General features: G+C 60.1%; 5 protein-coding genes across 5 annotated transcripts; 3 read left to right on the forward strand and 2 right to left on the reverse strand.

Annotated features, from left to right (window-relative positions):
- Positions 1-1,044: 1,044 nt before the first annotated feature.
- Positions 1,045-2,646, forward strand: DCS_03153 (uncharacterized protein; the record flags this gene model as incomplete). The annotated part of the gene is made up of 3 exons (XM_040800477.1): positions 1,045-1,797; positions 1,850-2,263; positions 2,545-2,646. The coding sequence occupies 3 exons, from the start codon at positions 1,045-1,047 to the stop codon at positions 2,644-2,646; spliced, it is 1,269 nt and encodes a 422-aa protein (XP_040661360.1).
- A 219-nt stretch (positions 2,647-2,865) lies between these two features.
- Positions 2,866-4,397, reverse strand: DCS_03154 (uncharacterized protein; the record flags this gene model as incomplete). The annotated part of the gene is made up of 2 exons (XM_040800478.1): positions 2,866-4,100; positions 4,154-4,397. 2 exons carry the CDS (start codon positions 4,395-4,397, stop codon positions 2,866-2,868), a joined length of 1,479 nt encoding a protein of 492 aa, XP_040661361.1.
- A 755-nt stretch (positions 4,398-5,152) lies between these two features.
- On the forward strand, positions 5,153-6,220 carry DCS_03155 (uncharacterized protein; the record flags this gene model as incomplete). The annotated part of the gene is made up of 1 exon (XM_040800479.1): positions 5,153-6,220. One exon carries the CDS (start codon positions 5,153-5,155, stop codon positions 6,218-6,220), a length of 1,068 nt encoding a protein of 355 aa, XP_040661362.1.
- A 2,453-nt stretch (positions 6,221-8,673) lies between these two features.
- DCS_03156 (uncharacterized protein) lies at positions 8,674-9,230 on the reverse strand (the record flags this gene model as incomplete). The annotated part of the gene is made up of 2 exons (XM_040800480.1): positions 8,674-8,910; positions 9,015-9,230. 2 exons carry the CDS (start codon positions 9,228-9,230, stop codon positions 8,674-8,676), a joined length of 453 nt encoding a protein of 150 aa, XP_040661363.1.
- A 545-nt stretch (positions 9,231-9,775) lies between these two features.
- Positions 9,776-12,337, forward strand: DCS_03157 (uncharacterized protein; the record flags this gene model as incomplete). The annotated part of the gene is made up of 5 exons (XM_040800481.1): positions 9,776-9,889; positions 9,972-10,296; positions 10,356-11,548; positions 11,603-11,959; positions 12,017-12,337. 5 exons carry the CDS (start codon positions 9,776-9,778, stop codon positions 12,335-12,337), a joined length of 2,310 nt encoding a protein of 769 aa, XP_040661364.1.
- Positions 12,338-13,295: the final 958 nt, after the last annotated feature.

Consider the following 13,295-nt stretch of genomic DNA (forward strand, 5'->3'; position numbering starts at 1 on the left):
TCACATACAGTGCTCCGTACAGTACTGTAAGTACTTCGCACTGCGATCACCGATGGCACAAATTTTCCCTCCTGCAACTGATTCTCTGTTCATATGCTTGACTGCGACGCAACGCACATTAATCGGCCATATGTGGTTTCACGACGCAGACCTTGCAGACATATATTTACCAAACGATGTTGCTTCCGCCATCGAGTCTTTAGAAAACCGCCGTGCCAAGTCGATTCCCTGGTGGCAGATGCCATCATGAACCACGGGCGGATGAAGTGGCCAGATGATGGTCACGCCGAGCCCACCAGCGTTCGCAAAACTTCCGCACTGCAAAGGTCCCTGGCCAAAGACTGGACAGGACGCGAGTGAAGTGGTCGATTCCCTATCAGTTGCCATCGTCACAGGCACGGACGGTGGATGAAAAAAGCGGGTTGTCCTCGTCATCGTGGGTATCGCTGCTTTCGTATCTCGCAGCACAAACAACATGGCCATCCGTGCTCGTCAAAGGCGTGAACTCTCGAATATGCCTCAGCATCAACACCGAATCCACCCATCAATCTGAAACTAGCGGACGACATGTTCCCCCGCGCGGGGGTATGCTCAGCCGGTCTGAATAATGCCGTCCACGTCCTTCGCCGTGGTGAGGTCCCCGTTTGCATCCAGTCGTCATCCTCGCCCTGCGCACATGTTGCCCCAAACGACGGACGAGATTCTGCACGTGGTTCGGACGACAGACCGTGAGACCTCTTTTGCCGTTGGCGGGGGATTGCTGATGGATTGTTCCGAGGCACATGTCCCAACGTCAACCTCTTGTTATCGTCGTCCAGCCTATGCAGGCGGGGGCTGGGTCTGCGCAGCTCGGTTCAACTCCATACTCAGCCCGCGTCCATGCGCGGCCGGCGACCCCAGAGCGATAACGTGATGGACGAGAATAGTGGTGACTTCCCGGCCAGGGCATGGCACCACAGCAAGCACGGACAAGTCTTGTTGGGTGACGAGAGGATGCTGCGATAACGACGGCTATAAGATCTGCCCGCTCCATCCCATGCCCTCATGGAGGGACGAAAGCAGGCAAGTCGTCAGAGCAGGGCAGATATTCTCCATCCAGACATGTTCCTTCGCATACTCTTCGTCGCCCTTGCACGGGTAGCCCTGTCGGCGCCCCAAGGCGGCACCTCGGTCGAGGTGACCATCAACATGAACTCTCACTTTGGCACATCCGAGGATACCATCTCCGTCCTGGAGGCGGCCACCAAAAAGGTCATTGCCTCCTCCTGCTCTCGCTCTCTCTCGGGTGGTTCGTTTGAGGGACACCCCATCTCGGCCAACTTTGACCAGCACGGTCAGGGCAACATCACCATCGGGGCCAAGACGTACACGATCCACGAGGACCCCAAGATCTCGGGCGGCATGACCTGCGACCGCATGTACACCAGCCAAGAGCTGTACATCACCTGCGATGTCTCGGTCCCGAGTGATGTCGCTGCTGGTCACAAGCTCAACCGTCGCGACACCAACTGTCTCAAGCTTGCAAAGCGAAACGGCAACGGCGTGCCGGGCTTGGCCGACATCGCCGCCGGGCACATGAACGGCGTCCGAAATGTACAACTTGGCAAGAGAGCCGGCCCCCGGGAGACGGAGATGCAAGCACACAACGCAAGCCGCGATGCCACGTCGGCCGCGGCACGAGCCGGCGCCAAGACTCTCGATGCCCGCATCATCCCCGGCTGCAGTGCCTGGGAGCTGACGACGGACAAGATTGGCAACGGAGATCCGCATCAAAACTACAACGCCAAGCAACTCAGCGTACGTCGTCGAGCTGGCCCCGGTGGCGTGCGATGCTAACGAGGGCTCACAGCGGAAGATAAGCTGCTTCGGCGCAAAGTCGTGCAGCGTGTCGGAAAACCAGAGCAAGTCGTACACGCTCACCTGGTCCGCCTCGAGCGACGTGGTGAAATGGATCAGCGCCGGCTTCTCCGTTTCCGAGACGTGGACGACCGGAAGCGCCCACACCTGCGGCGGCGGCAGGGGAGACACGGTCTGCATCTGGTATCAGACGGCCTTTACTGCCTACACGGTCCAGAACAGAAACGTCAACTTTCAGTGCCAAAAGTCGATGCCTTTGGGCGGTCCCAAGATCATCTGGTCTCCCAACACGAACAACGTTGGCGGCCTGGGCTACTACTGCGTCAGCGGCGCGCGCTTCTGCCACGACCAGGGCTCCAATTACTGGACCTACGACGGACCTGCCGGCGGGCCCCGAGAGCGAGAGGTGTGCTCGACTTGTTGATTTCGTACCATCTACACATGCTTGTCTACCATGAATGCTGCTTATGATTTGGGGAGAGTCGACGAATAACGTCGGTGGTCGTGACGAAGAAACGAATGGGAATGGTGTCAAGTTGGCAAGCAACAATCAGATCGTCCGTCCATCGTACAGAACATAAGAAGAATAATGAATTGCTTGTAACAGTGTGCGCCCGAGCCGAAGACGATTGTCCCTCGCTTGTTCTCCCAGACGGCAGCTGGGGGGTGGCACTTGGACTGCCGTAGGAAGCTGAAATGGACGGTACGGGCGACGACGGCAGTGAGATTTCCCATTCTGTTGTCAAGAAGAGAAATATGCTATGCAACTGGCTTCCACATCAGTTTTGAGGCAACTGCATAAGCACAAGCCGTCGCTCATTTCAGGCCGGAGCTCACTTCAGGCCGGAGCTCGCTTCAGGCCGGAGCTCACTTCAGGATGGAGCTCAATTCAGGCCGGAGCTCGCTTCAGGCCGGAGCTCACTTCAGGCTGGAGCTCGCTTCAGGCCGAAGCTCACTTCAGGCCGGAGCTCACTTCAGACCGGAGCTCACTTCAGGCCGGAGCTCGCTTCACTTCCTCGTTTCTGCAGGCCTCAACCTCGCCTTCAGCATGGCAGAGAGTCGGCGAGATTCACTCTGGGCCCGCTCGCTGTTCATGTACCACTGCCACGCAAACGTCATGAGGAGCACGCAGACCGTCACCGGGATCGCTATCCACCAGGTCAGCCAGAACAGCGGCGTCGGCCTGACCGTCCACGAGTTGCTGTCCTTTTGCCACTCCGAGACAAGCAGCTGCGAGCCGGCAACGGTGGCGATGCCCGTCGTAGGCAGGAAGACGATGGTGATGGCGGCAATGACCTTCATGACACTCGAGTCGCGCGTCACAACCATCGAGTCCTTTTGGGTAACGACGTTGAACGCGAGGGCGATGACGTTGTCGATTCGCTTCTGCAGGCTGCCGAGCCGCAGTTGGGTCGAGAGGTACAGGGACCGCCGATAGCGGAGGCACCCCTTGAGCTGCTTGAGCACACGGGTCCGACCGTCGAGGGAGGTCTTGTCTCGGTCCCAATCGCCGTCGCAATTGTCCAGGACCTCGTCGACGACGAGAAGGCAGGCTTCGAGGCCTTCGCTGAGGTATATGATGTGCTTGGCGCAGTTGTGAAGGGCAGCAAACGACAGTCTCGTGTTCAGCTGCGCATACTCTTTCGTGTGGGCAATCTCGAGGATGGCCTGCGAGGTCAGCGTCATCATGGCCCGCGTCGGAGTGGCGGCGAGGCAACGTACATGCTCGAGCGAGCCAAAGACGGAATTCATGTTCCACACCGTCTCGTCCACCTCGAACCACAGACCGTCCAGGATGAGATCGAACAGCACGTAGGGGTTGACGGCAACGTCGTGCCACGTCCCCTTAAGCGCAAACGCCTCGATCCTCGTGCGCACGTGATGCCTCGCACCAAAGCACGCGAGCACGACGCTGCCGTCGTCGTGGACGCGCATGAAGAAGCTCGAGACGAGCCAGCTGTAGTCTGCCTGCGGAAGGGTAGGACCTCGGCCCCATCGGCTGGGCATCTGCATGTCGACCTCGGGCGTCTTGCCGTCCTCTCGCTTGACGCTGATGTTCTTGCAGAGGAAGTGGAACCAAGAGCAGGTGCCGTGGTCGTCGGTTCGGTGGCCGAAACTGTGACACACGGCCCGTGTGCGCTCCATGGAGAAGTCGGTAGGGACGTGGAGGATTCGAAAGAGGTCGAGGACGTCGGGAAGGCTTTGCCTCTCGGGGCCATGAAGCGGTGCGAAGCTCCATCGAGCTCGACGTCAGCGACGACAACGGAGAGCACGCATCATGGTCGAGGGAGCTCACATGATTCGCAGGCGTGCCTTTGAATGTAGAGATTGAGCATTTGATTCTCGACGCCATTGGCCCTGGGGATTTTCTTCGCCGCGTCAGCGTCCGTCCACCTGCCCACACCGACGTACGGATGCCAGGAGCTGAACGCACCCTCCGTCACATCCCACACGAGCAGCGACCACTGTCGTGCCGAAGGTGACCGGGAGGTGTTGGCCGACTTTTCAAAGGCCTCGTAATCGTCTCGTAGCCATGACATTTCGCAGCATGCAGCAGGCACAGATTGCTGCTGTAGAGGAGACGGTGGCAACGGTGGCGAGATGGCATGATGCGTGGAAGAGACACCGGATGTGCCGAACATGCATGTCATCTCTGCCGACACCTCTCGCCTGCACAAGCCATGACTCTGCAGGGGTCATGGTCAGCAGCTGCCGCCGATCGTTCGAGACTCTGCTTGCGTTGGACGGCCCGGAGTAGGGCGCTCATGGTGCGTTGCCATTCCGTCGAAGGTGAAAGGCTGGCATCGCGTGGACTGTCGTGTTGCGGTGGATGTTGGAGGACAACCAAGGTGAAAATGAACGATTCCTCGCAAGGAATATTTTACAATAGATATGCGAGTCGAGTGGAGGAAGCCCATGGAATCGGGGAGATTTGGACGATGTTGTCGGTGAGGAGGTTCGTGAACTTTGGCTCCACCTATGTTTCAGTGAGTTCAGTGGGTTCAGTGGTTTCAGTGGGTTCAGTTGATTGATGCCCCCCCTCCCCTCCCCCTCTCCCCCCATACCCTCCCCCCATAGGCCCTCCAACCCCCTCTCTACAGTGCTTACAGTACTTACTTACAGCACTGTCTGCAGCACCTTGAGTGCTTATCGATTAAGCAACCCCAGCTCGCCGAGGGGTCGATTTGGCCACTCTGCTCCGTCCAGGGAGCAAAGGCGGCATCTGGCAATCCATCTCGCCATTCTCACCAGCTCGTCCGACCAGCTCGGACATGATGGATACGGCCAGGAAGCTATGGGGTACGCATCTCCCCTCCCTGCGGCTGCCGTGGCGGCAGCAGCTGCGCGTCGGCGATGGCTGACGGGACCAGAGCTCGACAACAACGTGCAGCTCGTCGACCCGACGCAAGATGCCCTCTACTACTACGACGCCGAGGCCCAGCAGGCGGCGGCGGCGGCGAAGCCGTGGGCGACGGACCCTAACCACTTCAAGTACGTCCGCATCAGCGCCGTCGCGCTCGTCAAGATGGCCATGCACGCCCGCTCGGGCGGCGACCTCGAGGTCATGGGCCTCATGCAGGGGTACGTCGACGACGAGACCTTCGTCGTCACCGACGCCTTCCGGCTGCCGGTCGAGGGCACGGAGACGCGGGTGAACGCGCAGGACCAGGCCAACGAATACCTCGTCGAGTACCTCGACCTCTGCCGCTCGCAGGGCCGGCAGGAGAACGTCGTGGGCTGGTACCACAGCCACCCGGGCTACGGCTGCTGGCTCAGCGGCATCGACGTCGAGACGGAGGCGCTGCAGCAGCAGTTCCAGGACCCCTTCCTCGCCGTCGTCATCGACCCGCACCGGACCATCAGCGCGGGCAAGGTCGAGGTGGGCGCGTTCCGGACGTACCCGAGCGAGCACAAGCCGGCGGCCGAGGGCGGCGGCTCGTCGGACGGCAGGCAGACGGTGCCGCTCGCCAAGGCGGCCGAGTTTGGCGCGCATGCGAGCCGATACTACAGCCTCGAGGTGTCGCACTTCAAGAGCACGCTCGACGGGCACCTGCTGGACCTGCTCTGGCACAACTACTGGGTGCAGACGCTGAGCCAGAGCCCGCTGCGGACGAACGGCGACTTTGGCAGCAAGGAGATGCTCGACCTGAGCTCGCGCATCGGCGAGGCGACGACGCAGATGGCGCGCCATCGCGTCACGCAGAACCCGACGGCGCACTCGACGGGCTCGGCCGGCGGGGACGGGTCGGTGGAGAGGCTCGCCGACGAGAGCAACCTGATGACGACGAAGGAGTGGTGCGGACTGGTGGCCGAGGTGGTCAAGGCGAAGCTGTTTAACGACGTCGTGGGGCCCGAGTCTTGAGCAACGGCGCTCGACAGGGAAGACGCATCCTCGCACGGGGGGGTCGAAGACGCCTATCGACCTGCAGATGCACATGTGCCTTGCGAGCAGGGACATGAAGCCGCGCGTGTAGAGGCCAGACGGCATGAGCGGCCAGACGGCATGCAGCGGCCAGACGACATGCAGCGGCATGTTTGCGAGCATGGCCATGGACGGGGAAGAAATGAAAGGTTGCTTGGCCGTCCTTGACTCCCTTTTCATGGGCATTTCCCGTGGGTCGTCGGACAGGGGCAGAAGCACTTTTGAGCTGCCCTGTATTATTTCATATTCATTCATGATTGTCTGACGAGGCTGCATGGGTGCGGCACGAATGATGGAAATACGCACGTACAGCCACCTACTGGGCACTTGGACCTGCTGCACTGCACTGGACTGCGCTGTACTGGACTGCGCTTTCTGTATCGGACTGCGCTGTACTGTACCGGACTGCGCTGTACTGTATCGGACTGCGCTGTACCGGACTGCGCTGTACCGGACTGCGCCCTACTGTATTGGACGTCCTGCTGTACTGTGATGTGCTGTGCTGTGATGTACTGTGCTGTAAATTACAGTGCATGCAGCGATTAGCGGACACTGGACATGTTCTCCGTACGCACTTACGTCATTACGTACACGCGCAGGTGGCGGGAGGGAACTGGCCGCGTCTGTCACGGGCAGTTGGAAGTCAGCATCGGCCCCTTGCGGCGCTCAGAATGTCTCCTGGTCGTCGACGGCCTCGTCCTCTTCGGGGATCTCGAAACCTGGAAAGTTCCAGTCGGTTGAGTTGGTTGGTGCCGTTCCGTTCACGGCCGGCATGATGGTGTGGCGCCGAAGCCACCACACTGGGAGGCTTGGGTCGAGGTTCTGGTTCGGCACAGCCACCCACCGCCACCCTTCTCGCAGCAACGAGCAAGGAGGTGCCGAAAAGGTCTGGCGGCGGCACCATGCTGGACAAATTTGGCCGCCGTACGACGAGGGTCAGCACCCGTAAGCGAGCAGCTGAAGAAGAGACCGACCAAGCGACGGAGGTGTGCGTGGAATGGCGATGAGAACGCAGGGTTCACGAAGCGGACAGAGCGGGCGGCATGGACGAGGCCTGAGGATGATGCTGGAGGGAGCACAATGAGGAGAAGTGAGGGCAATGCCAACTAGGACATGCACTTGCAGTACAGTGCCTGCTGTCCTCCTGTGAACTCGAGCGCTACCAGTTGCCCTATTACCTGGTACTTGCACTCCGTACCACGTACAGTACTCCGTACAGTACTCCGTGCTAAGGGCAGGCGTATTTGTGTACAGTATTTGTACATTCAAGCGCTTGGAGGGCTGGACTGTGCTGCAGGGACTAGGCAGGTACCTCTTGAAGCAGCTGAAACGAGTGAAGCAGCTGCAACGAGGAGATGTGCAAGTGTGATGAATCGCGTTTTGCCACGATGATGCATCGATGCAACTCCACCGAAGAGTCTCGGTCTCGTATGAGGCCTCGCTCGAGAACCAGCGACCCTAGTGAAAGTACGAGTGCCATGCTTGAACTGTCCTTGCATCGTAACATGCCCATGAGGGGGGTGTTTTGTACGGAGCAGTCCAGTACGGAGTACAAGTACACGTACTGCAAGTGCCCAGTCCCGTACGGGGTACATGTACATGTACAATTACTTGGGAGTTGTCCATACGTAGGTACCTAGTACCTAGTATTACTCGTACACAATCAAGGGCAAGCAAGTATTGAGTGCCGTATACAGTACAAGCAAGTATCGAGTGCCGTGTACAGTACAAGCAAGTATTGATAAACAGTGTACTTACGCCGTGCTCCGTACAAGTACTCTGTTCAAGTAGGTAGGTGTACTCTGTGCATTGTACGGTATTCCAAGTACTTGCACACTGCAGGCACGTGCATGTAATTGTAACCAATACTTACAGCACTCCGTGCTTGTACTTGTACTTCCTCATAGTAATTAGACGTACAGTACTTACTCCGTACTCCGTGCGGTACTTGCCCTGCACAAGCAAGCACTTAGACACCCTCTTTCCGTATTCGTGTTACGTACTTGGACATGGGCACTTGCGTACGAGTACGGAACACAAGGTAGAGAGCTCCGGCCAATCGGCGGCTCCCATCCCGTCTCTAGCCCCAGCCGCCAGCTAGCCCAGGGTAAGAGCAGCTGCGGTGCCGCCTCCTTTGGGCACCCGTCGACGTCATGGATTGATGATATGATGCACTCGGGAAGCCGCGACCGGCCTTCTCTCCGCGCAGGAGGGTGGCGTGAGATAGCAAGGCATCCAAGGCATCAATCCGCACCTCCAACTCGCCTCCCCAGCTCCGCCGTCTCCGTCTCTCCTCGTCACCTCGACGACTCGCTGCCGCATGGAGGGCACGACGGCCGGAACGTGCGGCCTGCACCGACTGGTGACGGAACCCAGGCCCGCAGATGAACGAGTTACCGACCGAACTTGCTTGGTGCGTCGTGCGGAGCGCCTCGACTAGCCCGCATCGTCCCAATGGCGCCGCCTTCCCACGACGGGCACATTGCCGTTGACGACCCGCTGTTGGGGGCGGAGTTGAGCTCGAGATCCGCTTCTTCCAGCTCGAGGCTAAAAATTTCCCAACTCGCCGAGCCGTCGTCAAGACGCCTCTGACTCGTGCGACTGTCCACAGCATCGTTGCCCCGAGCAGCCTGCGGCAGAATGCGTGAATCAACGACCTCGGGCGCAGGTACCGTAGAAGGGGGGAGGACCAAGAAAGAAAAGAGCACCGCTCAATCGTCAGTCACTTACTTACGTACAAGTATTCGACCTTGTACATGTACGTGGGTGGCCGGGTTGCAAGCTTATCGAGTGGAGGTACGCGGCGCCCGGTTGGCGCTTGCGACGACGAGAACGGAGGACAATGCTTGCTGAGCACGAAGTCACCCGACGGTGGAGACGACTCGTCCTCGTCTGTCCCGTCCTCGTCTGTCCCGTCCTCATGTCCTGACGTCCGTCCCTTCAGGGTCATGCTCTTTCGCTACATAATGACGTACCCGTCGCCCTTGCTCAACGTCACCTCGGCTTCCCTGCTAGCCTCCGGCACCCTGTTGGCACACCATCGAGACTTTGACCCTCCCGCTCGCCCATTCCCACTTGCGGCGAAGCTACCTTACTTACTTATACTTAAACTCCCTGCTCCGCCAGCAGCGTTTCCGCGTCCCGGCCGCCCTCCTCTTCCTGTTCTTTCCTACATCGTCGTACCCTCCATTTCCATATACCCCGGTGATACCGACCAGACGACTTGTGATACCCGAGATCCATTCTCAACAACCCGCGTCCCCTCTCGCCTCTCGCCTCCCGCCTGCCGCCTCCCCCTCTTCCGCCTCCTCCTTTCTCGCCATCTACAACAGACATCCGAGTGACGGGCTCGTCTGCCGTTCTTTGCTTTTGCTCTCCACCATCTTCTGATCGGCTCGTTTGAACCTCCATCGATAGTCATCCCCTTCCGTCATCATTCTCGCATCCATACTCGTACCCTTTCCGTTGGAATATAGTAATACATCCCCCTTCAGCATGGCGCCCAACGTGAACAAGCCGACCGACGTCAAGAAGAAGGATGCCGACATTCACCGCAAGCTCCAGATCTACGGCATCATCAGGGCCTTTTCCCTCGGAAAAGTCCCCTCGGTAGGTCCATCGAGCGTCGTGCCCCGGCCGGCCGGCGAGGTGAGGCGAGGCGAGGCGAGCTCGGCTAACGTGCCGTCGGCAGAATGACCAAATCGACGTGGCCCTCAACAGCTTCCTCGAGTCCAAGGCCCTCGCCAAGCACGATGCCCTCTCCGCCGACGGTCAGCTGCTCGTCGAGGACACGAGGGAGGTGGTAAAGCAGGCGAAGAAGCTGCTGCTGTCCAAGAACGAGGGCAACCTGATCCAGGACTTCATCTGGCAGACGTGGCAGTTTGACCGCAAGACCGTCCGCGGCCCCAACGCCCCCGTCGACAAGGACACGGCCAAGCGGGACGGCGACGACGCCCTCGAGGGCCTCCGCACCCTCGGCACCCTTCTCATCACCAACGGCCAGTTCCGAAAGCTTCGTTCGTCTCACGTCCTCCCCTCCCGCCGCGCCACGCGTGGAGCCGCTGACACGACGCAGTCCAGGATTCCACCGTGCTCGTGCGCGACATGATCGGCGATGCCGCCACAAACGCCGCCAACCGCATCCGCCCCAACGAGGACCAGCTGGCGCACATGGACGAGCCCGCCGCCGACAACGTCTGGCATGACAAGCCCGACCTTTCCAAGGACAAACTCAAGAAGCAGGCCAAGGGTCTCTACAAGGGAGACGCCAAGAAGAAGGAGGCCCGCGACGCCGTCGAGGGCGGTGCCGACGCGGACGTCCACGACGCCCCCGTCACCACGACCGCCGCCGCCGCCGCCGCCACGGACGCCGAGGGCAAGGAAAAGTCCAAGAAGCGCGACGACGAGTACCGCCGCAAGGCAAAGGAGTACTTTGACAAGAAGATGCCCGCCGACCGCAAGGACCAGATCGTCTTCCGCCTCAAGAAGATGGTGCTCGAGTGCCAGCAGCATCCCGACTACTCCAACGCCATCCAGACGCTGCTCCGCATCGCCGAGCAGTACGGCGAGCACGGCCGCAGCCTCACCGAGGGTTCCGCCGGCACCGCCAAGCAGGCGCGCTCGGGTCTCGCCGCCGCCGAGGCCAACCTCCGCACCCTCGTCGAGCGCTTCGCCAACGGCACCTCGACGTCGGCCCTCTGGTCCTCCATCGGCCAGATCTACAAGGACGCCGACAAGGACGACGAGCTCCGGGGCTGGTTCCGGAGCATGGACAAGTACATCCGTCGCTGCCTCCTCGAGCAGGGCTACATCCTCGACGAGGCCTCCAACCGCGAGTGGGACGAGCTCTACAAGCACGGCCGCTACCTGCTGCGCGAAAAGTACCGCGCCCACACGGACCGCGTCGTCGACGAGGCCAAGTTCGTCGCCGACCAGTTCGACCGGGACGTCGACAACAAGGCCTTTGCCGCCTCGGTCCAGACCCTCTTCACCCACCTCGGCCACGACGACGGCGGCAAGCCCGCCTTCAAGCCCCACCTCGTCAAGGACCTCACCGACGTCGTCCTGCCGGGCCTGCTGGCCCACATCAACTACCTGCCGATCCCGCGCATCGAGTACTCGGACGCCCAGTTCGACGCCGTCATCGAGAATCTCGTGCTCGAGAGCGACAACTTCATGCCCAACGTGCTCGAGATCGCGAGCGAGCACTACTTCCGCATGGGCCGCAAGAAGATTGCCAACAAGAGCCGCAACACCATGGACGTCAAGGTGGCGGGCATCCAGATGGACCTGCGCGACGTCAGCTACCACGTGAGGCGCAAGTCGGGCTTCCCCTCGCTCACCGACACGGGCGTCGCCGACGTGCTGCTCCCCGGCAACGGCTTCTCCTTCCGCATGAAGGTCTCGACGGCCTCCAAGTCGGACCGCCAGCACTTCTTCAAGGTCGACAAGGTCGACGTCGACTTCAAGGGCCTCAACATCAAGCTCAAGTCGTCCAACCACAAGCTCCTCTTCGCCATCGTCAAGCCGCTCATGCTCAAGGTCCTCCGCGCCCCCATCCAGAAGGCGGTCGAGAAGGCCATCAAGGAGCAGTGCAACAAGCTCGACGGCGTGCTGCAGCAGATCAAGCTCGAGGCCGAGCGCGCCGCCAAGGAGGACGAGTCGGGCGGCGACAAAAAGGTCAGCATGTACAGCCGCTACTACCAGGCGGCCCAGAAGCGCTACCTCGACGGCAAGAAGAAGGTCAAGGAGACGGCCGACGACAAAAAGGTCAACGTCGCCATGACCATGGACGAGAGCATCCTGCCCGACGTGAAGCTGCCGGGCGGCGTGAGCGCCAAGGCGACCGAGTACAAGGAGCTGGCGCGCAAGGGCGAGCGGTGGGAGAGCCCCGTCTTCTCCATCGGCAACGCCAAGCGGAGCGACGACATTCCGCCGGCGCCCCGCATCCAGAACAAGTCGCAGGCGCGGGCCGAGGCGCTTGCCAACGGCAAGACGGCGCCGGCGAACAACGCGAGCGCCGGCGTCAACGGCGGCCAGACCGTCCGAGGACACTAGGCGTTCCACGAGTCGGTGCTGTTCACGAGGGGGTATGGGTACCTGCGAGAGGGCAGCAGCAGGCGCCTGCGGACGCTCTATCCGCTCGGCGGCGTTTGACGGCCCGGGCGAGTTGACGATTGTGATGCCGGTTTGCGTAATGGTCGTGGGCCTGTGGGCCTGTGGGCCTGTGGACGCCCGAAGGTGCGGACAGACGGTTGCATCGCCGAGTGACCTCGAAACGTCTCCTTTGTATTGGTTACCGTCAGGATTATAATCATTGCTCGGCAGCTGTCGACGTCTCGTCCTGCCGTGATGGGTGCCCTGCCGCGGCAAAGCTCGGCGGAGAAGCCCGCAACGTGGGCGGCCTCGCGGGGACGACGCGTACGTACCATGACGACAATGCCATTCATCGGAATACGACGCCGGTTTGCGTTCCTGCTCCGGATCTGGGCAAGCAGATTGCGTGAGACATACATGTAATGCACCATACATGTGCGTTCAGCTACTCGCACCATGCCATGCCACGGCGGCCAAGGACACGCCGAGACGTGTCTGGTACGGCGAGGGATTTCGCAACAGATCCAGCAGGGAGCACGTAGTTCCGTGCCAGCAGAGTAGAAGAGATGTAGATGCAGTCAATACCAATACCGACTCTCTGGACTGCGAGGAGAATATTGTAGGAATAATAATAGGAATAATAATACTTGTCCTGCAACATGTCTTGTGTCTCAGCAGATGTGTCTCTGGCGATCAATTGCGAAAAGGGTCGTAATAAAGCACGTAGCAAGGTTACCAGATCTAGCCCAATCAAGCAAGGCGCGACGATTTTCGAAATGGTTAGCGACGAATTCGTCACAGATATTACTCCATTCTGCCTAGTGAAGTTTGCATTTTGGCCTGAAACATCTAGTGGCGTGATGGCGTTTTATTCCATACTAAGGCAGGCGGTGACGTGCGTGAAAGTACTCCGTTGTAC

The sequence above is a fragment of the Drechmeria coniospora genome, chromosome 01, assembly GCF_001625195.1.
Source record: "Drechmeria coniospora strain ARSEF 6962 chromosome 01, whole genome shotgun sequence".
Taxonomy (NCBI): domain Eukaryota; kingdom Fungi; phylum Ascomycota; class Sordariomycetes; order Hypocreales; family Ophiocordycipitaceae; genus Drechmeria; species Drechmeria coniospora.